The sequence below is a fragment of the Eublepharis macularius genome, chromosome 4 (genome assembly GCF_028583425.1).
Source record: "Eublepharis macularius isolate TG4126 chromosome 4, MPM_Emac_v1.0, whole genome shotgun sequence".
NCBI lineage: Eukaryota > Metazoa > Chordata > Lepidosauria > Squamata > Eublepharidae > Eublepharis > Eublepharis macularius.
The window spans coordinates 34,204,458-34,230,474 of NC_072793.1; the positions used below are offsets into that span (position 1 = coordinate 34,204,458).

At 43.8% G+C, this 26,017-nt stretch overlaps 1 protein-coding gene across 1 annotated transcript in view; it reads left to right on the forward strand.

Annotated features, from left to right (window-relative positions):
* SPHK1 (sphingosine kinase 1) overlaps positions 1-23,394 on the forward strand; it is a 40,440-nt gene extending 17,046 nt beyond the window's left edge. The window contains exons 2-5 of the mRNA XM_054977853.1: positions 13,768-13,917; positions 16,351-16,445; positions 18,025-18,140; positions 22,022-23,394. Of these exons, the coding sequence (XP_054833828.1) occupies positions 13,768-13,917; positions 16,351-16,445; positions 18,025-18,140; positions 22,022-22,814 (1,154 nt within the window). The 3' untranslated portion in view covers positions 22,815-23,394. The remainder of the gene's footprint in view (positions 1-13,767; positions 13,918-16,350; positions 16,446-18,024; positions 18,141-22,021) is intronic.
* The last annotated feature ends 2,623 nt before the right edge of the window (positions 23,395-26,017 follow it).

A 26,017-nucleotide genomic window follows, 5' to 3' on the forward strand; every position in this document is an offset into this window, starting at 1 on the left:
CCTACATTTCCCATCAAAACTTGAGGGAAGCAGACAAGTGTCCAACCTGTGCCAGGCATCACTTGTAGCTCTGAGTCTGAAAGACCTTTGACAGTCTTTGTTGCTTCTGACTTCCCTCCTGTGCATTAGTACTCCTCTTCAGTAATGATATCCAGAACTGGATGCAGTATTTCAGATGTGTCAATATGGTCTCTGTGATTATGGAGGTGTTTTTTACTTTTCAGATTCTGGGCTATTTCCTGACACTGAGCCTTTTGTGCTTATCAGCCGGGGCTGCAATACACACACTGATGAAGCACTACCAAATCTACTCCAATTGTCCTATTAATTTCAGTTGAATTATGATCCAAATATTCCTAGTGAAGTGATTTTTTTGAAAGTTGGGCTGTTATTTTTCTGCTGCAGAGTCTCTGACGGGTTGCAAGCTAGACTTCTGAGAGAGATTGAACTAAGGCCCAGTTTGCACATGTGATCAGCGGCATGGCTGGTACTCCTGATAGCAAAACACACATAAATGAGGGTTGTAATGATAACCCCCCTGCTGTGTATGGGGAGCTGCTTGCATGAATGGCTGCATTTCAGTAGGGTGCCGGTGTGAACTGCGTCTGTTGCATCCCAACTGAATGCAGATGTAAGGGGAAAATATGCGTGAATGTTTACTGCACTCTGACTTTGGTATTTTAGTGTAAAACCAGACAGATGGGGATGAGGTGGGGCAATCCCTGGAAAAGAACAAAGTACAAAGTGATGTGAGATGATGCAAAACAAATATAATCTGTTTCCTCTCAGAGAGGTGGGGAGAAGAGCTGCCATGCGGGCAGCTGACCAATACAGGTACTGGTACAGAGGGTCAGTGTTTCTTGTGGAAATTGGGCATAGTGACTGAGTGTACCCAAGCCTCAGCCTGAGGAGCCTGATGAATGAACAAAGACAGGCATTAAGTGTCTGCCTGTTCTTTGATATCAGTGTGATGTTTGTGCTTGAGACCCGTTTGGACCTATACAAAGGTCAGTGTAATGCTGCTTTTATTTTACAAGCGGGGAACATTTAAAGAAGGCACAAAGAAAACCAGTTTGAGTTCTCTTTTCCTAGAAATTAATTTTTTTAGAATCTGTATTAATTTCCACATAGGGCCAAGCTACACATGACGAATGACACTTGAACAGCAAGTGTATTTCTCCCTGTTCACTTGCCCTCCACTCAATCCACTTGCCAGGCAAGTGTCTTTCGTCATGTGTAGCTTGGCCCATAGTGTTTCTTTTAATGCTGGTGTACTATGAATTACTGTGACCCCCTCCCTGTCTCTGTCTCGCTCTCTCTCTCTCACACACACACACACTGGATGGTATCCGACTGGTGTCATCGTGAGTGTGCTGTGTGTTTTTTTTAAGCGCAACACTTAAACATAATCAAAGTCCTAATTCTAAAATTAGTGCCAGAACAAGTGTTTTTCTAAGGACTTCATCTGAGATAAAAGGGAGAATGTTGAAATTTGTCGTATTTCAGTAGTGTGAGTGATGTTTGTTTATTTACTTCATTTATAACCCCCCTCACTTCCCAATGAGGACCCAATGAGGAGAGCCAGTTTGGTCTAGTGGTTAAGAGCGCTGGACTCTAATCTGGAAAACCGGGTTTGATTCCCCACTCCTCTGCTTGAAGCCAGCTGGGTGACCTTGGGTCAGTCACAGCTTCTCAGCCCTACTCACCTCACAAGGTGATTGTTTTGGGGATAATAATGACATACTTTGCAAACCACTCTGAGTGGGTGTTAAGTCATCCTGAAGGGTGGTATATAAATCAAATGTTGTTGTTGTTGTTGTTATTAAGGTGGCTTACATAATTCTCTCTTCCATTTTATCCTCACAACAACCCTGGGAGGTAGGTTAGTCTGACAATGTATCACTAGCCCAAGATCACCTGAGTGAGATTCCCTAGCAGGATGGGGATTGGAACCCAGTTCTTCCAGATTCTAGTCCACTGCTCTAGCCACACCCAACTGGTGTGCCTGATTTACATGTTAATATTATCCATGCATAGAAGTGTGAAGGTGCTGGAGTGGGGGGAAGGAAAATTTGGGTGTGTTTTTCTTCCTACTTTTGAAGACTTTTTAAATTTGGGGGAGCGCTAGGGCTGCCAGGTATCCTGTAGCAACTGGTAGGGGTTAAGGGGGATTTACTGGGTCACAGGGTGCTCACTGGCAATGTCACATCACTAGTGATGCGCTGACATCACCCCCCCCCCCCCTGCACTCTGACATGATATCTCCTCATTGCTGAGGGACACAGGGGATGTGCTAGTATTTGACAAAAACTCTATGGCTTAACCTAGTATCTTCTGGTGGCACACTGAGGCCACTTCTGGGCATACAAGAAGTGATGCCAGCTCACCAGAATGCTCCTGATGCCCTCCCCATTTCCTGCTATCCCCCCCTCCCGCATGTCAGATGAGTGGTGATGAGCTCCCCCACTGGCCGCCAGCTATCCCCCACCTTAGTTGAGGGATGCTAAATTCGAGGAGCACTGGAAAAAACTCCTTTGGAATATTTTCTCTCTTAAAATGAGAAAAAAACCTTTATCTTACAAACGTACAGCATGAAAGTCGGCTGAGGACGTTTTGGAGAGCACTAAAACACACGCACACACAACCTGTAGAATGGAAATAATTATGGCAGCAATTAATGTGCTATAATATGTTTAATGGTAGGTAAGGTAAAGGTAGTTCCCTGTGCAAGCACTGAGTCATTAGTACTGACCCATGGGGGGACGTCGCATCACAACGTTTTCTTGGCAGACTTGTTATGGGGTTGTTTGCCATTGCCTTCCCCAGTCATGTACACTTTACCGCCAGGAAACTGGGTACTCATGTTACCGACCTCGGAAGGATGGAAGGCTGTCAGCTTTGAGCCGGCTACCTGAACCCGACTTCCAACAGGATCGAACTCAGGTCGTGAGCAGAACATGGACTGCAATACTGCAGCTTATCACTCTACGCCACGGTGCTCTAATATGTTTAATGATAATTCCTTAATAAAGAGTTCAGTTTTGTCAGCATTATAAAGTTTAGCTTAATATCCACATATGCTGGTAGTCCTACCTACTATGACTCTGAGATTCTGTCCAATTAATACACTTTCTTTTGTTTACTACAGCATTTGTTTTATTCCTATCTCTCAGATGGCAAAAATTAAAAATCCATGACCTATGATAGCATCAGGTGTAGCAGTTTGCCAATCTTTCTCAAGTACTGGGTATACTTGCAGTTTTTCTTATAGAAAATGAAGATATTTATATTATATTTTTAAATTCTATAAGTATGTCAAATAATCCAGTTGTGTGAGTACTAATGATAAGTTATGCATTTTATGTAGTTAAATCAGTAAAAGATACGTAGGTTTGATAGAAAAGTAAGCGTTGCATGTGTTTCAAATTCCCCCCAAATTTCCGTTCCATTCCTTTCTTCCAACGCACAGTAGACTTGTCCTGTGGACTGTGTTGCCTGCAACTAGTCATTGCAAAATACAAAGGACCGGGAATCAACCCGTTAACCAAAATTCAGTACTGTTTTAGTGACAAGTGCAAAGTGCAAGTGCACTACACTTCTTTCCATCCGAGGCGCTTAAAATACAACATTCCCGTCAGTCAATTCTTAAGGATCAAGCGTAATTCCTCCCATCCGGAGGACTTCAGACGGAGCAGTGGGCAGTTAGCCCAAGCATTTGCTAGCAGGGGATATCCACAACCCGCAATAACATCAGCCTGGAATAGGGCAGCTGACACGCTGCTTGAGGAGCTGCTCAAGCCTAGATTATGCGAAACTGATGGGCAGATCAAATGGGCAATAGATTACACTGCCCTAGCGATTCCCATCAGCAAAATTGTACGCAAACACTGGCACCTAATTAGCAGCATTCCGGGTTGTGAGCAGTGCCCTGCAGTTGGCTATCGCAGAACTAAAAGTTTGAAAGATATGCTTACTCGATCTGAGTTTAAAATTAGCGAACCATCTAGAGCCATACCAACGGGACATTTTCCGTGCGGGGATTGCAATGTTTGCAATCTAATGGTGAGATTGGACAGCATTATTCAAGGCAGAATGGGAAGTGCGAGGAGCTTTTCTACTTGTAAAACTGCAAACGTTGTGTATGTGATGCGGTGTAGCTGTATGCTGTACTATGTAGGCAGCACTACGCGCCCTTTAAAGATCAGAATTCAAGAGCATGTATCTCGGATCAGAAACAGGGTCCATGAGGCTCCTTTGGTTACACATTATCTGTCAGCCCACAATAACATCAATGAGCTCACAGTTTCTGTGCTAGGTGTAGTGCAGGAATCCTCCCTCTACAATGATATAAAGAAAAGACTATTACAATTAGAAACCAAATGGATTTTTGAACTCCAAAGCCTAGCCCCGATGGGCTTGAATCAGGAGATAGACTTCTCGTGCTTTCTAGGCTAGGGATGACTCAGCAATTAGATAGAAAGATAGTGGAGAGATCGATGGTATTCCTTCTCCCTGCTTATTATTGTAATTATATGTCAGAACATTAGCAGCTCAGAGGTATATATAATGCATGTATTTATTTTATGTATTTATATGTAATGTAATTTGTAAATGTTTATTGGATGACCAGTCCCCTTTTAGACCGGGCAGGCGTTTACCATATTAATTAACTAGTCCCATTTATATGTAGTTAAGGCGGGTTCTCCGCCCTACTAATCAATTGTCCGTTGGAAATTTTGCAGTAAAGATAGGATATGTCCAGGAGGGTGTGTGACCAGGAGAATTGTGACTTGTGAGTAGCAAATCCATTGAATATCTTTGCACAGTGGTTTTTAAACAAATCTTTTTGTAAATTGTTAATTTTATAATTGTAATAATTTATTACAGTCCGTTATTAATATGCCCAAGAAGAAGTGTTTTAACACAAAACGGGAATTGAGAAAAATATATGCACGCATCAGCCCGTCGGCACGCCCATCTTCCATTTCAGTGTGGACTGTGGTCTACTCACCTGATACCTTGGCATACTGCTCTCCTACCTCCGGATCTCCCATTGTGGATTATTTATGTATAGACCATATGGACATTGAGTATTTATATTTACAATATTTATTATTATTGTACATTGTTTTTACATTGATTGCACTTGCACTTTGCACTTGTCACTAAAACAGTATTGAATTTTGGTTAACGGGTTGATTCCCAGTCCTTTGTATTTTGCAGTACCGACTACCCGGGTTTGTTTCCCCTATTTCTGGTTGTGCAACTAGTCATTGTCAGCTGGGAGGGCTATCTGAAGTGCCTCACTCCATTATATTATGGTGTTTAGAAATGCCATTGTCTATTGTACCATAAAAGTCAGAGTAATCTGTCCGGAAACGAATTAAAAATTATAATCTTTCAATACTGCTGTGGGATAAGGTAAAGGCTATTGTCAAGGTATGGCTAACCACCAGCAGTTTCTCTGGAACCACGTTTGAGTAACAGGAAGGAGGGGGTGGGGGGTAGTTACTTGCAAGACAACAGGTCACCCCTTTCAAAGAAATGCTAAGTTTCTCTTTCTTGTATCACACTGTGCTGAATCATAGCAGAAACATCTGGCAAAAAGTATAATACGGTTTGTTCTGTGGATGAGATGCTGTGTTTCAGAAATGAGTGGACTCCTGCTGTCGAGGCAAAGAACAATGTATCCCAGCTATGGACTGCAAGCATTCTTTGCTTGACCTTAGTTTCTTAAATGCAGGTCTTCTAAGGATCTGTTTCAATGGATCCGTAGCTCAGTGTGAAGCTCTGGTGTTCTTTAAGAACACACCATAGAAAATTATGCCCTGATCTGGACGGCCCAGGCTAGCCTGATCTTGGAAGCTAAGTAGGGTCAGCGCTGGTTAGTAGTTGGATGGGAGACCACCAACGAAGATGGGAGTTATCATGCAGAGGCAGGCAATGGCAAACCATCTCTGTCACTCTTTGGCCTTGAAAACCCCAACAGGGGTCGCCATAAGTCAGCTGCAACTTGATAGCACTTGTGCACGTGCACACATACACACATAGATATTTATACATTGTGTTCTGTATTTTTTAAATAGAAAAGCAGGAAGGATGGGCATAAAAGTGTTCATGCACTAATACTGGACATGATAGGCAGGTTGGGTGCCAGAATAAGGAAAATTGCTTGAGGCTTTGAGGCTTTGAAGCTGATTATTCAATCTCCCTTTAGGAGTACAAGGACAGCTTTAATCGTAACTAGTCTCCTAAGTCGAGGTGTATTGTGACATATCTGGCTGCTCAGAATTTCCCTGCCCTTCCTTCGCAGGGATATGCAGAACTGACTAGTTAGGGTAGGCTGGATGATATTTCTTTGTTATCGCCGCACCACTGAATGTGATCTGTTTCCCTAATAATGCGCTTCCCCCTCCCTTCCCCAAATGTGACTAAGCAAATATTTCTGTCTGGGCCTGGAGTCAGCAACATTTTAACTTGATTTAGTGAGCTGAGGAAACCTAATGTTAGCCAGCTCAGGGAAAATCTTTCTAGAGAAGTAAGAACAAAGGGGACCTGACTGTGAAGACGCTGGAACATGTCAGGATTCCGTCTGACCTTACTGGGTCAGACCATCTGCCTTTAGCCATCTTTGGTAGAAAAAGATCATATGCAAAAATCAGGTTATCCATTGTTCTAATAGCTTTCAGGTACTAGCAGGCACACTCTGAATTTGCTTTTCCTAATTAGCTTAGCCAATAGTAATCCACTGGGTGGGGCTATTTTTCATTCATTTCTTTAGGGGAGCAATCCTAAACATGTCTACTCAGAAGTAAGTTCCATGGTGTTCAGTGGGGCTTACGCTTGGCAAAGTGTACTTAGGAATGCAGCCTTAATCTGTTTTTACTGATTTATTACTGGGCTTAGCAAATTCTGCTAACTGAATCTCGTTAGATGTTCTCTTGTAACTCTTTTCCTATTTGCCGTTAAAAGTGTCTTTGACTCATGCCGGATGTATCGCCAGGACAGTGTGCATATGTTTAGGGCTAAAATAAAATAAAATTCTGCTCCCATATGATTCAAATTCTACATTGAGAAAAGCTGAAGTGTACAACCTGTGCATATTCTCTATTTTTTTACTATTTGACACACTTTATTCTAGTTCGTTCATCATAGCAGGGACAAGTGAGCTGCAGAAGGGCACTGACTGCCCTAACTCCAATTCCTTGAAATCTCTTAGCCTCAGGGATTTCAGCAGAATTTTGCCCACATGCTGCCATGTGTGTTTTCAAAATGAAAGTGGAGATTCTCAAAATAGTAAGTTCTGAGACATGTTGTATTTTCTCCGTGCTTCCATGGAATGGCAGTATGAATACTGAATACAGAATTCTGCACAGGACTGTATTCAGACCTTCCTTCTGCTAAGGCAGCTTCCCCATCTGGTTGCAACTCTCAGAAACTACAGCTTGTGCCATGAGTTAGTTTGAGCTTTTGGAGTGTACACCGTGCAAGACAGCTATATAAAACATTGAGAACTCTCTCTCTCTTGAAAGTTTGAGAGATTTCATGAAAGTGGTTTCATAGTATAGTGGTTGGTTGGTTTCTTCTACATTTTAAAAATAACTTCAAATCTAGTAAGTGATTAGCTTGAATTTTTTGAATTTTCTAAAAGAATTTAGGTAACTACCCATACCAATAACTAGCATCAAATGTTGTTTAACCACTGAACGTGCTTGGAACTCTGCTCCTCTCAAGAATTTGTCTATTTATTTCTTTATCATATAAAATGTCTGTATTTCCCCAGTTGTTCAAGGTGGCTGGCAATATCGATGTGAATTAAGTCATACAATAAAATAATCTAAACAAAACTAAAACTGTAAAACTGCAGAACAAAACAAAAATGCTCCCTCCATCTAACCAAAGACCTCTTGAAAGAGAAGCATTTAAAAGCCAGGCAGGAGGATCACTGGGCCACATTTTTAGGAGAGATCATTTCAAAAGGGTGGGGAAACCACTGAGAGATCCCTGCTCTTTTTGAGGTTACTCAGGAGAGCGGTGCTCTAGGCGATACTTTCCATTGTGAGTTGTGTGTCATGTGCCGTCAAGTCGCCTCCGACCGATGGCGACCCTATGAAGGAGAGACCTCCAAAACATCCTATCAACAGACTTGCTCAGATCTTGCAAACTGGAGGGCGTGGCTTCTTTTATTGAGTCAAGCCATCTTGTTTTAGGTCTTCCTCTTTTCCCATTGCCTTCCACTTTTCCTAGCATTATTAACTTTTCCAGACAATCTTGTCTTCTCATGATATGACCAAAGTACGATAGCCTCAGTTTTGTCATTTTGGCTTCCAGGGAGAATTCAGGCTTCATTTGATCTAGTACCCACTTATTTGTCTTTTTGGCTGTCCGTGGTATCCGCAAAACTCTCCTCCAGCACCACATTTCAAATGAATCAATTTTCTTCCTGTCAGCTTTCTTCACTGTCTAACTTTCACATCCATACATCGTAATGGAGAATACCATTATTTGGATTATCTTGATCTTGGTCCCCAGAGAGACATCTTTATCTTTAAGGTTCTTACGTAGCTCCCTCACAGCTGCTCTCCTGAGTCTCAATCTTCTTCTGATTTCTTCACTGCAGTCTCCCTTTTGGCTTATGATTGAGCCAAGGAATAGAAAATCTTGGACAATTTCAATTTTCTCATTGTCAGCTTTAAAATTGTGTAACTCCTCAGTAGTCATTACTTTTGTCTTCTTGATGTTCAGATGTAATCCTTCTTTGACGCTTTCTCCTTTAACCTTCATCAGTTTAGGGAACCCTAAAATACACTGACCCCAAGTTCTGAAGAGCTTTAAACACAAGAACCAGCACCTGTAATTGGGCCTGGAAGTGCACTGTCATCCAGTACAGCTGGTGAAGGACCAGTTTATATCTTCCTGTCTGCCGATACCCACCAACAAGCAGGCTTCATCAGCTGAAAGTGACATACCATCTTCAAGGGAAGTCCCACAAATAGTGCATTACAATAATCAGTCCTAGAGATTACAAGGCAAACCTAATGGAAGAGCCAAGATTGCTGGCAACAAAGGAATGCAACCAGCCAGAGGATCTGGGAAATGCCCCATCTGTATAACTGGTCCAGTAGAGGAATGCACTCAACATTGATAGTAGATAGTTGTGTACTCTCACAGCCTCTGACCTCCTAGAGGACATCGCTTCCATCTTGTTTGAAGTCAAGTTAGGATTCAATTTCATCTTCACGCTCATCCATTTGACAGTTTCTAGGCACTGATTCAGAGCAGCAATAGCTGTTCCCCATTGCCCACATAAATCCAGAGCTGGATGTCATTTGCATATAAGAACTCTGAACTCTAGGCAGTCTTTCCCAGTGGCTTCATATAGATACTTAATAATGTAGGTGCAAGAACAGATGTACATGAAACTCCAGGCTACATTTTCTGCCTCAGTCCAACAAAAAATGACAAATCCAGGCCAGCGCCCATGTCAACAAAATGATAATGGCGCATGAAGAGGTTGATAGCTGAGTGGAGATGAATCATACAAGCCTATTTCCTTGTCTCTCCCTATTCTATAACCAAGACATACTTTAGATTGAAAAGGATCAGGAAAGAATCTAATAGTTCCCTGCAGATATACTTTCAGTATATGAAGGGACATGGTTGTTGAATGTATTTGGTTTCCTCCCTGCCTCTTGCACAACTTAACAATGGTTAAAGTTTATGGAGTGGCTTGGATCATGCCACGCCCAGGAATGAAGGAAATGACTGCAGTGCAAGCTTCTGACTGAATCAATACAGGTGCATCCTAGTTATTTTGCCAACCCTTTTCCTTCTCTCTGACCTTAGCTGTCATAGTGACGTTTTCATATTTTTAATTATTCACTGCTATTTGCATCTAGGTTCTTGTTCATCTAGGCGACATGCATATCTTTAGGCCCCTGGCAGGAGGTGCGGTCTTGTTTCTTGTATATTTTGGGCAGATCACTTTGCAGCTGTGAAAGTTTCTCACATCCTAGCACAGTCTCCCCTCAAGGGGCCATGGCCGGTTGTGAGTCTGTGCTACTTTTTGTTGTGTTAAATGTTCCTGAATTTTCCAGCTACGTAATCCACCTGCACTGTATTGCTATCAGCACCAACCTCCTTTATTTTCTCCTCCCTATGGGTTCTTCCAGATAAACATGCCCCAGCTTTATGACCTATATCCCAGAGGCCTAAATTAATCTTCCCTAGCTCTTCAAAGCCCTGAAAGCTTATCTAATAGTTCTATGAGGGAGACAGAGACTGGGGAAAGGAATATATGTCTTATTTTCTTGGAAGGATAAGGACATTCACAGCCTGAGGTACAGGCTTTAGAAGGTTAATCCCAGAACTCTGGGGTCATACCATGATAGGCTTTTTGGAGTTTGCAGTGGAAGCTCATGCTTCCATCGAAGAAGGACTGCGTTTAAAAATATCATTTGGGTTTTGCCTCTCTCTCACTCTCTGGAATTGCCTTTAGAACTAAAGGCAGAGAATCCAGAGGCCCAAATTGCACCATGAGACATTAAATGTAGCTATGGGATGAAACAGTATTAGCATAAAGTCAATAAGCTCTGCTTTAATTTTTAATATATGTAGTTGTAAGCTTCTTTTTAAATGTTTTAATTACATTTTAATTACCCATTTTAAACTCTGTGCGGTTAATTTATGTTTTCATAGGGATGCCAGCCTCCAGCTGATCCCTGGAGACCTTCCAGAATTGATCTCCAGACTAAAGAGATCAGTTCAGAAAATGTCTGCTTTGGAGGGTGGAGTCTATGGTATTATACCCTTCTGAAGTCCCTCCCCAAACCCTGCCCTCGCCAGCCTCTACCCCCAAATCTCCAGGAACTTCCCAACCTGGAGTTGGCAACCTGATTAATCAAAGACCTTACAATATTTCAGTATTTTAACTATTGTTGTCACTCATCTTGTGCCTGGCTGTTAGGGGAAAGGTAGGATATACAAATGTTCTAAATAAATACATCAAAATGTGAGGGAGGGGCTTGAATTCAGATGGGCAGAAGCTGGTAGATGCTTTGAGGTTCCCTGTTGAGAGGGCCAGACATTCAGACACGCTATCCCTTCCTGTTCATTGCCTCTTCATTATTTCCCTCTTACCTTGCCCATATAGTTCTTCTTCTACACTGTCCTAGTCATTTACTAACAAACTCCAAATTGTTCCAGCTGCAACATCTAAAGCTTTTTTTCCTTACTGCCATTACTGTTACCAAACCAGATAGGCCTCTCAAGTTGAATCTTTTTGGCACAATAATGCCCCCCCCCCACACATCGGCATTAGGCTGGAAGGGTGAGACAGCACCAATAAGGGCTGAGATCCTTATTTATAAAAGGGAGGGAAGCTTCTGAAGATTTTGTGGGGGTGGGAAAGATTTCATTTCCTTGCATGGCCACCAAACTCTTAATTGGAAATGTTCAAAGCCACAAGTATCAGCCTTCTGTTTCTTCATCACTAATAATTATAGATTACGATGCACTGCGTTGTGCTTCGGGTAGCGTCCCAAAACAAACAGGTTATTATTTGTTTTGGTTTTTTTAATTTAGACCTCTCTTTTCTTCTCAAGACAGTATAACACAAATAGGATTCTGACCGTGCAATCCTAAACAGAGTTAGATTATTTCAAACCCATAGGTTTAAAGGATCTTAACTCTGTTTAGGATTGCACTGTGTGGTACTGAGACCAGACAGCTTCAGTAAAGGTTGCTGCCTTGCATGATGTCAGACCATGCCGCACCTTGGGACATGGAATGCTAAGCAAAGCCTGGAATGGGCCCCTGCAGCCGGCGGGCAGTGCTGAGCTAGCACGGAACACTCTGGAAAACAATTAGCATGCACAGCTGATTGTCTCTGGCACACTTTCTGTGTCTGTTGTATTTTGTGGAGGGGGAAAGTTCTGTTTTGGGTGGCTATGATAGCACTAATTTGACAATGGATTCTTGCCTAACAAGCAGTGAGGCAGGCTCTGCGAGCTTCCAATTTAAGCACACTGGCACAGTGGTTTTTAGTTGTTGTGCCAAGCGTTAACAGCACATCTGAAAAAAATAAAAACTTGGAGCTGTCCCTGTGTTGCCCCTGATGCAGACTTCAAGAGTCCTACTATTCTAGGAAGCCTCTCCTCACAGGTGACTCCTCCCCTCCATAGCTGGACCTAGAGACGGCCCATTCTGGATCCCATCTACTTTTGCGTGATATGATACCGTTAGGCAAGGGCTGAATTTGACCATTTAGATGCGTGACCTCAAAAGATTTTTTTTCCTTTGGGGTAACTCCCCACCCCACCCCATTTCAGCTGTATTTTCAGGGATCTCCATAACTATTGTAAAACTGGGCTCAAATCCTCACTCTGATGTGAAGTTTCTCTCTCAGCCTACCTTACCTCCCAGGGTTATTGTGAGTATAACACAGAGGAGGGGAGAACCACATGTGCTGCCCTGAGCTCTTTGCCAGAGTGTGGGATAGATCGATCACTGGAACCTCTCACTGCTGCTGCTTCTACTTCACTTCCCGCCCACGATACCTTTTGGGTGAATAGAAATCTTCTCACTCTCTTGCCGTCTTCCTTCCTTTTTGTGCTTGCCGGGCATGTGTCACGTGAGAGCCATTCTAGGAGACAGAGAGAGGTGGGTGTGGTTATACAGTGGCATTTTGCCCCAGTTGTGCTGGGCCTAACTACTGCCTGTGATTGCTGACCTCATCTCCAGAACAGTAGAGAGATGCGGCCAGTTGCCGGAATTGAATCTCTTGTAACTTTTCCTTGTGGCAATGCAGAAGGCAGGTTTGTGTGGCCTGCAGGATGGAGAAAGTGAGCGGCACATGCTACAACGCTTGGCAGGAGTAGCCGGCAAGGAAACATGGATGAAGGCATTTCCTTTCATTTTGGGGTTTGAGCATATTAATAGCTTAGATGCAGTTTCAGTTCTTTGGCTGTAGTAATTTTTTTTAAACAGTCTTTTTGTTTATCATCCTAACTACCCACTGGAATAGGTTTATTTATTAAGGTATTTATACCCAACTTGTCTTTCCAGTGTGGCTTGCACATTGTTCCTCCCTCTTCCTTCTTATCTTCACAACGGCAACTCTGTGAGGTGGGTCAGGCTGGAAGAAAGTGACTGGCGCGAGATCCCACAGTAAGATCTCCATGGCAGAATGGAGATTCAGACCTGGATTCTGCGGATCGTAGTCTGATACTCCAATCACTACACCACACTGGGCCTCATTGCATCTTCTGTTTTCAGAGAAGCTGAAAGGCTGGCTGACTTGCCAAGGCGCCTCAGTGGCTCCTTAGTTCTGCATCAGCCATCTGTTTGGGTATGTGAGGATATTCCCAGCTGTTAGCAGTGCGCAGACCTGCTGCTTAAGATGAAGTCTGGTTCAGGCAAATGACTATTAAATCTTACAAGCAGGGACCTGTGAGACTTGATGGGGGAAGGAAATACTGTCTCTGCCCCAGCACCTCTTTTTGCTTCCTTCTAATCTCCCAGTTGCTGGCTTCCAAGCCTTTCCAGGCTGAAATCGCCCATTTCTGGTGGAGTTGCTAGGCAACTATACAATGCCAACCATGATAGTGTGAGGTTTCTTAAGACCTCTGCCAGTCTGTAGTATTTCTTTCCTGTTCCTCTTTTAGGGTCAGAACAACAGGAATAATAGGATCCTGTATGTAGTTGTAAGGCTTAACTCACTCCCTAAACCTGATTGTCATTTCCCTGCTCTCTTTCTTCTCTCTGCAGGAGCAGTATATGGACACCTCCCTTGGCCCTGTCAAGTGATGGTGTTGTTAAACCCACATAGTGGGGCAGGCCAGGCGCTACATCTATTCAAGACCCAAGTGCAGCCCATGTTGACAGAAGCAAATATAGCATTCAGCATGTTTATAACTGGTAAGTGTTGCGCCTGGCCAAGGGCTCCAAAACACCCTGCAGTGATGCTTCTGCCACAGGGTGAGACTAGAGGCCTGTTCGTGGACCATGCTTGCTGGCACTCTGCCTCTGGGGCTTATCCACCAGCTTCTAGCTCCTTGCTGCTACGCTCACCAAGCTCTTACCTGGCCCTGAGGTTGCTGCTTTGCTGGCACTGCAGTACTATGGCACACCCCCTTGCTTAAGGGCTGCAGGTAGCTCAGGAGCATTATCGCTTGCCCTGTTTGTGTGCAGGAGGGTCTATATTGTATAGAACAGTTTTTTTAAAAAAAACATGCACAGAGTTTGAATCATGGAGTTTGTGTGACACTATCCATGGGTGAGGGAGAGCCAAGAACTTCTTCTTTCTAGAGAGTACTTTTGGGGGTGGGGGTGCAGAATGCTATGCCGTGATGGGCTTTGTGAGTATATTTTTGCCATTCCAAGAAACAAGTGATGACAGAAGAGGGTATGATTGAAGGAGCCTCTGCACCAGTTAGGGTGTTTAAAGTACCATCCGAGAGTCCTCTGCTATGAAGCTTGCTGGGTGACTTTGGGGCTTGGGCGCGATGTTCTCTCTCTCTCTCAGTCCATTCTGCCTCACAAGGTTGCTGTGAGGGTAAAATGAAGGAGGGAAGAACACTTGCTGCCCCCCCTGGGCTCCTCGGAGGAATGGTGGACTAAATATGCACCAAATCAATCAGTGAAACCATTATGGCATAATGCGCTGCACCCTCCCCCTCAGTACTCAATATTGTGCTGTCTCAACCCTGCCTGCACTGGCTATTAAGGTCTCAAAATGTGAGCATTCCAAAGAACAGGATTGTAGCATACAAACAGAATTCCAGCATCTAGTAAAGATGCACAGCATTTTGTTCAACTTTTAAAACATGGCCAGACAGAGGGGAAGTCTGTGATCCCATAGTGTATCAGCTGTCAGGAATATATTCAGTTGCTGCATGCAGTATATGGCTCTGTTCCTTATATGCCACTTACTGCCTTTCCCCCCTCAGGTCCTTTTAAACAAGAAAAATGACATCTTCAGCATCTGATCAGGGAGTAACATGCACTAATCTAGCGCTGTGTACTCTGGCCTTGGAAAAGCACTTATCTAAGAAGGGAGGAGAGAAAGGAGTAAGGCAGTGTGTGCATTATGAACTCAGGTTGCTGACTTTATTTTTTTTTGACAAGGATTCCATGTTTCACAAGAGGCAGGAGTTCAGTAGGCAAAGCACTTCTTTATTTATTTACTTCATTTACAGCTCTTCTTTCTCTATGAGACTCAAGGCAGATTTACAAAATATCAAAATCAATTCAATTAGACCTCACAAGACATTGGATAAACAAAGTAACAGGACTAGGATTACAGAATTAGAAAACAGAGCAAAGAAAAACCTGACCAAGGGCATGACATACCATAATGCAGAAAGTAGATCACAAAGGTGGAAGACAATGCTTTGAGAGTAAGGTGATACCTACAATAAACTACAATCCTGTTCCCCTATAAAAGTGTCCTCCTGAGCTGTTCCATTATGCTACAGTTCTAATCTCTTCATGAAAAAATTCACCACCACCCTCCAAGCATTTTTGTTTTGCACATTCTGTGGAATGATAGAAACGTTGGGGCCTTCCTGATATCCTCAGCAGGCTGTTCCACGTGGTAGCCAACAGCTGGCAACCAGCAGAAATCTGGGAGGGGGGAAAGGAACATGGGGGCGCCATTTGTGTGATGATGCTATGTCACTTCCGGGGGAAATTCAGAAGGGCTATCACTGGTAACTCTATGATCCTACAAGTATGTGGGTCCAGGGCCATGAATGGCTTTGATGGTGATGACTAGTACCTTGAGCTGAACCCAGTAATTGCTCAGTAACCAATAGAATGACTACAGAGTGGGTGTGATATACATATTCTGCCTAGCTCCTGGTAGACTCCAAGCTGCTGTTTTTTTCACTGTGTTTTCCACCCAACTCAAAAGTCGGACCCATGTAGAGTGCATGACAGCAGCCTAGCTTTGAGGTTACAGTGGTATGGATCCCTGTAGCCAGATCATGTCAAGGTAGGGGGCCATATTTGGGGCCTGGGTGCTCGATGTCGCTCTAAGTGATAGCTGATGGTTCTAATCCTCATCCCCATGTACTACTGTCCATTTGTATCAGAGGGAACAGAGGACTGACAATGTTCCCTGATGCATCAGAATAACACAGGTAGCCACAGAGAATGCAGAGCTCAAGCCCGCCTGCAGAGCAGGTGACAACAGCTGTGTGTGGGTCTGATTGTGTGAGAGAATGCAGCTGTTCATTCTGGGATGTGTGTGGACCAGCCCATAGTGGCAGTCTCATTTCCTGTTGAGCTTGTGTTTACGCAAGGTAATGCCACCCACAAGTTACACAGGCTCTTTGTCTTTCTCCCTAGAGAAACACAGGCACGCTTGGGAACTGGTGAGGGAGGAGAACTTGTCCAGGTGGGATGCCTTGGTCACGATGGCTGGGGATGGCTTGCTGTATGAGGTAAGGAGGGCATATGGCCACTGCCACATTCGGGGGGGGGGGTCTGTTTTTGCCTGTCACGCTGCAGGCACTGGACGTGCCTCCCGCCACCCTCCCCACCACAGTGGGCCAGATGCTGCCCCATTGCTCAATAAATAGGACAGATGAGCGTTGTCAATCTTGCTGCTAGCATTTCATCCCATCTCCCCATTTTTATTGTAAAATTCCATGGGGGTAGTTTTGAAATTAATACCTAGATGTCACTAAATCCCATTGATTCTGCCTTCTGACCCCTTCAGAGTCTATAGTTCACACCCCCAGTCCTGGGCCAGAACCATTCTGCATGATGTGCTAGCTTTTGGTATTCAGGGAGGCATCCTTTTAATGCGGGGGTTGGGGGGACATTCACATTCTCCCAACTAAAAGCTGAAGTGATAAAATCCATCCCATCACTTCACCATTCGTTCTTGTTCTGCTGCTTGGGTAGACCCAGCCTCCCAGAACTTGAAACTGCTGGGCCCTTGAGATCTGACTTCATTTGCCACACTACGGGGCTGGCAATAACAATCAGAATGCACTTATAAACATGTAAATAGTGTTATTCACACAGAATCATAACAGTAAATAAATAAAAAACAGGTGCATATATCAGTCTTCTGCGTATCAGGTAAATCAAGAAAGCACCGGTTTATTCTGCTGTTTCGTCTTCCTGACCTCTTCATGTGCGTAGGGCGTGTCGGCTTAGCTTTGTGCAGCCGTTTCAGTGCTCCATCTCTGTGTTGCAAGACTCCTTCTCATATGGACTTTGCCATCTGAACTGTCCATTCCCACCTAGGAGTGGTCGGCAATTATTGTATTTGTACTTTCTTGATTTACCTGATACGCAGAAGACTGATATATGCACCTGTTTTTAATTTATTTACTGTTATGATTCTGTGTGAATAACACTATTTACATGTTTATAAGTGCATTCTGATTGTTATTGCCACCTACTTGTGTGGTTCCCACTGTTTGTTATATCATAATTGTCGAGTGGGTCCTCTGTTTAGTTTGGTACACTATGGAGCTGAGCATTAAAATGACTGGCTGTTTATGCCATGGGACTCTCCGTGCTGCTGCATTGCTACTGAATTAATACGAAAATAGGGGGCCGCGGCTACTGATGTGCGTTACAAACAGAACCAACCGCGGACACAATCAGTGATTTAAATCTTTAAAGTGCACCGTGCAATAATATTAAAAAATATCCTGCTTTAATTAAAGAGCCATAGGCTCACCGTTAACGCCTTCAAAAGTGCGCCATGCAACTTACAAAATAATTCACAATTCCAACAATTCATATACAGTCATAGTATCAATTACAGGTACAATCTCACTTGGAAATCCAATAATTGGTAAAGTCCCAATAAAATTGCCAAGCGCACCTCGTCCTCTTCTCTTGTAGTCCGTGTCTGAGCCTCATGCAATCATTGATTGTGTCCACGGTTGGTTCTGTTTGTAAGGCATTGCTACTGAAGCCAGGCTTAGAGCAGAAAACCACCTTGCTTGCGCTCTTCCCTCAAGCTGTCTTTGAGCAGCCAGTTTCTCTGTATCTTTGCAGGTGATAAATGGACTGATGGAGCGTCCTGACTGGGAAACTGCAATCCAGAAGCCTCTTTGCATCCTCCCGGCGGGCTCTGGAAATGCCATCGCTGCTTCTCTCAATTACTATGCTGCGTAAGGGACCACAAAAAAACCCCCATCTTGTGTGCTAAAAATCAGAGCTCCGAGTGTATCTGTTTGAGAATTCTGCTTGTTCTGAACTGCATAACTCCGTATCTCACCTGACAATTTAACCTGATGAAGGAATTGCTTTCCTGAAACGGGATTTATACCAGAAGCCCGTTGCGGTAGACACTATGTTAGACATTTTGTTAGATTTGATGGTGTTGTCAGATACTTTTGTTAGATTCTTTGGTGCTTGTTCTATGTATACAAGTGTCCTTTGCCTGTAGATTACTCATTGGTACATCTATTGTGTGTCATAGCATCTAATTGAATGTTACATGGTGTTTGCCCTGTTTTGTTTTGCGTGTTCTTAACTGCACGGCATGCTTGTGGAATTAGATAGCTGTTGCAGATTTCAGCATCCTGGAAATCTTGGGACTACTCCATGTGACCTTGGGATAGGTAGCTATGGCTTGAAATCCCTGCCCAAATTGGCTTGCAGCTGGTGGGGGACTTGTGTTCAGCTGCCAACTGTTACAGAATCTCACTTCTTGTGTACCACCCCAAATACCCTAAAATATCATGGTAGCGGTGTGCTACAAGTGTCAGATCCTGCATATGATAGTGACTGAATGTGACTGGCTCACTACAGGCTTCAAGTAAGCCCACACATTTTTAAATGGTGGCACAAACCAGTCCTGGATTTGGTAGTCTAACACAAGCATCTGGCCTTGTGAATATAAGCTCAAACATTTGTCAATGAGGCTTGGTAGAAATCTCAGAAGTTGGAGGACGGCCAGGAAGATTGTGATGTTGCTCCACATGGCTAGTAGAACAGTAAAAATAAGTAGTGTGTATAATGGATGGCTTAGAGTGCTAGACTAGGACTTGGGACATGAGTTCAAATTCCCGCTTCTCTGTTCAGCTTTCTGGGTGACCTTAGGCTGGTCTTGGCCTAACCTAATGCAAAGGATAAGGTACAGAAGAAGAGAGCCCTCATATGCTGCCCTGAACTTCTGGGAGGAAGGACAAGATAAAAGGATATGATAACTAGACGCTGCATGACTTTTTTAGCACAATTTGTGTTGCCTTCATGTTGAACCTGGCTTTATGTATTACTGCTCAGTAGATATAGTTCCAGCCACAGTATGCGGCTTGCTAAAGCAGATCTGTCCACTGTGGGGATTGTGGGCTGTGATGGGAAGAACTCTCGCTGCTGCTAGCTCCCATCCTGCCTGCCCCCTGAAATCTTTTGCGGAAGAGCCCATCTTCTGTTCTTCAGACCCAAATTGGACGAGCCTCCGGGAGTTTCACATACAGGGCTCTGTATTTTTTTTTTAATTGTAGGTGCACAGCATCCCAGTTTGGATCAGGACCACAGTAGGAAGGGCATTTAAGCTGGAGCCAACAGCAGCTATTTTAGTAGGAAAGAAAATATTGCAAAGCAAGCTCTGTAAGAATTCTACATGAAGAGTTCCCATAGTCTCATCTGGTTTGGCCCTCATGCTGCCCATAACACCAGTGATTTAAATTTTCTTCCTCCCTGGGAACCAAGTCTGATCTTCATGCCCTTTCACCATCCCTGTATACAGTAGATGGTTCTAAAGGGGCAGTGCCCACGGTCATATCAGCTCCAGATAATGAAACCATTTTAGGTCCTGGTTTAGCACATAGGTTAGTTGCCTTGCGGGTGAAGGAAAAGTCTAGGGCAGTTACAATATGGCTTGTCCCTGCTGTTCTCTACTAGCACAGGCTGCTACCCCTTGAGAGATTATGATAACTGGTATCTCATAGCATTGCTGTCTCTTGCTGGAAAGGAAGTGAGGTGTGGGAGACTGGTCATTCACAAAGGCGGCATAATTGCAGGTCCTCGGCTCAGGTTTCGCTTCCCTGCTTGCATTTACACCCTGAACCCGCAGACCGGGCCTTTGCCCTGTGCACAGCTGGCTACCTCGCCCATCTGCTTTGTGACTAATCCTCTGGGTTTCATTTTGGAGAGGGTGGGGGATGAGGTGAGTGGAGGATGTCACTAATAGGTTCCTTTCCTTTCCTTGTCAAGCTGGCTCAGCCACCTGGTGTCCCCCAGACAAATGCCACTGTTAATTCTCAGGTTTCCAGAACTGGGAATTATGGCCCGGGGAACATGCCCAGGCCCAAAACGTGCACAAGAAGGGCACGCTCAGATTTTTCTTTTTAAAATCTGCAAAATGATTTCCTCCCCCATAGCATCTGAAGAAATGAGCTCTGACTTATGAAAGCTCATACTGGAATAAATGATGTTCATTTTTTAAGGTGCCACTGGACTTGTGTTTTATTTTGCTACAATGAATTTACATGGCTACCATTCTGGAACGCTGCATAGCCAGGGCTCGTGCATAGTCTAGCCCATCACTCCCATTAATGGGATCATTTCCCTTATTTCTTGCCTCCTCTTTATCTGCTAGCCTAATTTGTTCCACCACCTTAATTCATTTTCCCACCACTGTAAACAAACTCCAATAAACAAACTGGCCCGTGGTGCCCACATACAGAATGAGCTGAACTACTGATATTGGTAGATCTGAGAATGATTTTGCAGTATTTTTTATATGGAAAGAGCCACATGGACCCCCAGTTTTAATTGGGATCATGGTACGGGGGAGCTTCAGGGTTTAATCCTTCCACTGTGTGTTTTCAATCCCCCCTTGCTGCAGTTGGCTTTGGAAAGGGCTAATCATGTCTGGTAAAGGGGGAGAGGAGTGCCAAGTTTGATCAGCAGAACTTAACATAGTTAACAATCCCATCTTGTTCATCACCATGCCCTGGTCTGAAGCAGGGTCCCATGTGGCTATTTCAGTTAAACACTGGGAAGATCCATTTACGGCTCTCCTATCTAGTTTGTCCCAACGGGTCTTGCTACGCAACTGTTGTTCTGCTCTAACATAGCTGTGCGATGGAAACATTCTGTGTGCTCCCACATGGCCCAGCCAATGCTTTGTGCCTAAATCCCCCCCCCTTCTCCCTGCATCAATAGTGAGATGTCAGGGAGCCCCCTGCCCTCTGCAAGCATGGCCGTTTTTGTCTTCAATGGCTGGGAGCAATCCCTGTGACAAGATGCCTCCTTGAATGACTTGGCCTGAAGGAAAGATGTTGCCAGGCAGCCCTCTGAGGTCAAGTCAGGGCAGTAAAGCAGGAGCCACAAAGCAATGTTGGTCTTGTGCCCCAGTTTGCCTGTGCTAGCCTCTGGCTGAAGGCTCGCTCAAGGACATCTCATTCCAGAAGCCCCAGTTGTGGGCGCTCACAAATAATTATTTCTTACATTCTCCATTGTCAGAGTCCTTGGTCTTTCTAGCCAACCCTTCTTATCTTAGCAAATCAAGTTTGACAAGAGCCCCATGGAGCTGTCCCTTCTTCCATCTGTTGCTACGAGTGACTAGACCAGATCAGCTGTAGAGGTTTAAGTGCATGCTCTTTTCTTTGCAGCACTAACACTAGTTCAGCTTTGGATTAGGCAGGGCAGGGGGCCTGTAGATGAAGGATGGTTTTTAGAGAACTTTGCTCGTGAAACGAAAGACATGTCTCAGTTTGCAGATCACCTTTGTGCGGCAGCGGTGTAGAAGTTTTAACTGTGGATCTCACAGGTAGCGGAGTTATATTTTAATTCCAGTAGCCCACACAAAGATGGAGTGTTGGCACAGGAAGCACTGATGGGCCTGATGTCCCTTACACATGACTGATGCCATGTAGAAATCAACCATCAGCCTTGCGAAAAGGGGGGTAATAAATATGGCCTGTGACATTGAGGAGGTGGGACGTACTGTAGGATATTACATTGCCAATTCATTTTTGCATTGAGTTTGGTTCACTGTTCAGTGCCTTGCCATCTTATGCTTTCATTTTTTCTTCTGCAGCAAGATCTGCCTGCTGAAAGAAGAGCTGCTGATGAGCTGCACTTACTTCCTATGCAAAGGCCTGCATGCTCCCATGGACCTCGTGTCCCTGCGCACCGCCTCAGGCAAGCGCCTGTTCTCTTTCCTCAGCTTTAGCTGGGGTTTCGTCTCGGACGTCGACATCACCAGTGAGAGATACCGCAAACTAGGCCGGGCCCGCTTCACTCTGGGCACCTTGCAACTCCTGACCACGCTCCATGTCTACAAGGGCCGTCTCTCCTACCTGCCTGCTGAAGAGCCAAGCTCTATGTCCTCACAAGGAGAGCACAGCAGACTTTCGGCACAGAATGCCAAACAAGTCTCCCTTTGCAACGGGAAGCCAGTTCCTTCTCACCCTCAGCAGGGCTGTGCGCTCGAGGACCCTTTGCTGGTACCCTTTGACCAGCCGCTTCCCAAAGACTGGATGGTGGTGCCTGAGGAGGAATTTGTTTCCATTGTTTGCATCTATCAGTCGCACCTAGGAACAGACCTTCTTTTGGCTCCCCAAGCCAAGCTGTATAACGATGCTATCCACCTCTTCTACATGACTGCTGGGGTTTCCAGGATGGGAATGATCAAATTCTTCATGGCCTTGGAGAAAGGGGCCCATTTGACTCTCAACTGCCCGTATCTCCATTATGTGCCTGTGAAAGCCTTCCGGCTCGAGCCCTTTACTCTTAAGGGGGACATGACAGTGGACGGTGAAGTGCTGGCATGTGAACCAGTACAGGGTCAAATTCACAGACGGATTAGCCATATCATCACTGGTTCTTGAGCTGGGTTGGAAACCTCCAAGAAGCAGTACCTGCTCCGGCAGCAAAAGGCTTTGCAGAATCGTTGGGTGTGGGCATGCATGTAATTTATGAAGTAGTGCCTGTTGCAGTGAACCCCAAACGCTGCAACTATCAAGAGAGCATCAGCTCTGTTTTCAGGTGATGATAAATCTCAGGGGGAATTGGGCCTTCAGAGTATATAATTGCAATATTAATAGGCTATTCTGGCAGGTGATAGAATAGCCTCTCCTTTGCTAAAGGACACAAAAGGCTGTTTTAGAGTCTTCCTATTCTTTTAGCAAAGAAGTGGAAAAGCCAGCAGTCTCCATGAAACCAAAGGCAACTACTCAGCAGCAGTGGCTTAGCCTTCTTTCTGAGACCAAGGCCTAATGGAAGGTGGCTAATATAGGGGACCTGACATCATCCCCACCTAGCAAGCCTTTGGCTAAAACCGGTGACAACTTTTAATCCCTTCCTTTTGTAAAGAAGTGTGTGTGCTTTTTTACAAGGAAACAAAATTGTTTGTAGTAGCAGATTATATTCTTACAGAGATGAAATAAAGATCTAATTTTTTTTCAAAAACTAACAGCACCGTTTGAACAGAAGATTGAGTTAATTTCTAAGTTGTATCAAATACCCTCTTCTGCAGGCAGTGGGTTTACAGTTAACACAGTCTGGCCTCCTTCAATTTTAGCGGTCAAGGAGAGACTAACTCTAATATATACCTCCTCATCAAAAGGTAGAACCTTCAGGTTTTCTATAGGATAGACATACTAGCAAATTGAAGCATTAATTTTTAGTGCCTGGTTTTCTGGAGCAAGCAGCATATTATCAACCCACTACCAAATTAAGACCTTCATTTGCTTTATATACCAAGATGGAGCCTATACTGGGTTTCGTTGGTACAGCAGGCGCAACTTGACATTTACATTGACAGCATGTGAACCATCTGGCAGATATAAGGAGAGATGGTAATCGACAGCTGCCATAGCCATTCTTCTAAAAAAAAAATCTGTAATACCATCTTTGGCCATCTTTTCATGGTTATTTAGTAAATGCACATTATATGTAAGTGGCACAAGAACAGCCTTATGCTAACACAGCAATTCCCTGTCAGATGCAGCTTATTTGAGACAGAAGTTCTTTGGAATAAGGTGAACCAAAGCTGTTTAATATCCATCAGTCTAAAGGTAAACTTCACAGAGGTTTGCTTTTGGGGAAAAACATCTTACAGCTGCTTTAACTAGTTTCAACCTACCACCCAACACTTACTAGTCTTACGCAGCTAGAATTTGTGCCTGTCAAACAAGGATCAGTACATTTCTCATGATAACCACAGTATTCACAGTACTGTTGTAGATGATATGGCATTGTATGTATAGATGAGGTTTCTAGCTGTATACAAGAACATATGAATACAGAAAGCCAGATTAAAGTTTAGGTAGGTGAATTACATTACAAAATCACATTAGTAATTTTATAATTTGTAGTGCTCTTACCAACAAAGACAAATCTTACAGAGTCACACTCTCTTTTGCAGATTAAAAATACTGTACCTTGAGCTTAAGGAATGTATTTATTATATATTAAGAACATTTCTATACTGTCTCTTCAGAGAAATCTACTTGAGGTGGCAAATTGAATTATTTGGGGATTTCTACCACAAACAGTAAAAGGTTGATGGTTTGTTAAATTTTGTCCCCTTCTGGCTCTTGCACTTCCTACAAATGACTGCAACTATCACAGGGAAAAACAATAAATGTAGCACAGTATACTGCTTTTAACTGTTTAGATGTTTTCAAAGCAGTTTAATGAATGCCTAATAAAAACCACAAGGAATATAAACAATAAAAATAGTAAGATACCTTAAAACATGTATTCTAGAACATTCCTTCCCCCAAAAAAGTTAACCAGCAAAATTAAATTGACCTTCTTCAGAAGCATAGTGGAAAAGGATGGTGTTCACTTGGCCCCTCAATTAAAGCCAGGGGACAGTGTGTGTGTGTGTGTGTGTAGTATTCCATGACACTGATGTGGCCACTGCAAAGGCCTAGCTCCTGGCAGGCATCAAACTCTGAAGCACCTTAAACAAATACTGATCACTAAAGAGAAAGGGAGTGTGAGAAATGGGGCTTAGGGTTACCAATCTCCAGCTGGGACCTGGAGTTCTCGCTGAATAACAACTGATTTTGAGTCTACAGAGAAGAGTTTCCTTGCAGAAACATGGCAGCTTTGGAGGGCAGACTATGGCATCCCTGCTGAAGTTGTTCCTCTCTCCAAATTCCACCCCCCAGGCACCACCTGAAAATCTCCAGGAATTTCCTAAACTAGAATTGGCAATCCTAGGATCCCATTACTAAACTAGCAATTGCAAAGCACCAAGAAAAAGAATAAATCAGACCAACACATGATTGCTCAGGCAGAATCAAGGAAGTTCTTCTAAATGACTGAATGCGCAATGTGATTAACAGAAACGCGAATAGCAAGAGATCTAGTACGATTTTTCAGTTCTTCCATTGCAAAACTTACTTCACTGATCTTTGCTCATCTCCCAGCATCTCTCTAGTGCCCAGTTTGCCAGAATGCAGAAAAATGAATGAAATGAAGTCAAGCACATTTGAGTCACTTTGATACCAACCCATTTTTAAAATGAAGTTTTCATTTTATTTTTATTATTTTTTCAACAAATGCCCATCACTAATCTCCAGTCAATCTATGCCAGCAGGAAAATCATGGATCGCTTACATGGCTAGCATAAGGGGTTATTTCGGTAGAAAGGTGGGGTTGATACAAGGTGAGGATTTGCTACAGAGACCAGCTGAAGAACCATATCAACATACTGGAGAACATCAAGCTGTAACATATTGACAAAGGGGCAGACTACTTCGGACTACCCAGTTACACCAAAACTTACAGAAAAATAAACGGAGTAAAAATCTTTTTCTAGCCCGCACCACTCGAGAGTGCGGATTTAATGTTCCCTGCATTCAGAAATATTTCACTGCTGCACGGTTCCTTTTGTTACTGTGAAGTAGAACAGGCCACCAACAGATTATAACAACTAGATTTATCGTAAGTGCTATGAAGCTCACATCATAGTAATTTTAAAAAAGAACCACCACGGGAAAGATCTTTCCCCATTTTACAGACTGAGGCTCAGAGATGGAAAGGGGGCTGCCCACGGAGCCCACGCAGCAGCTGAACT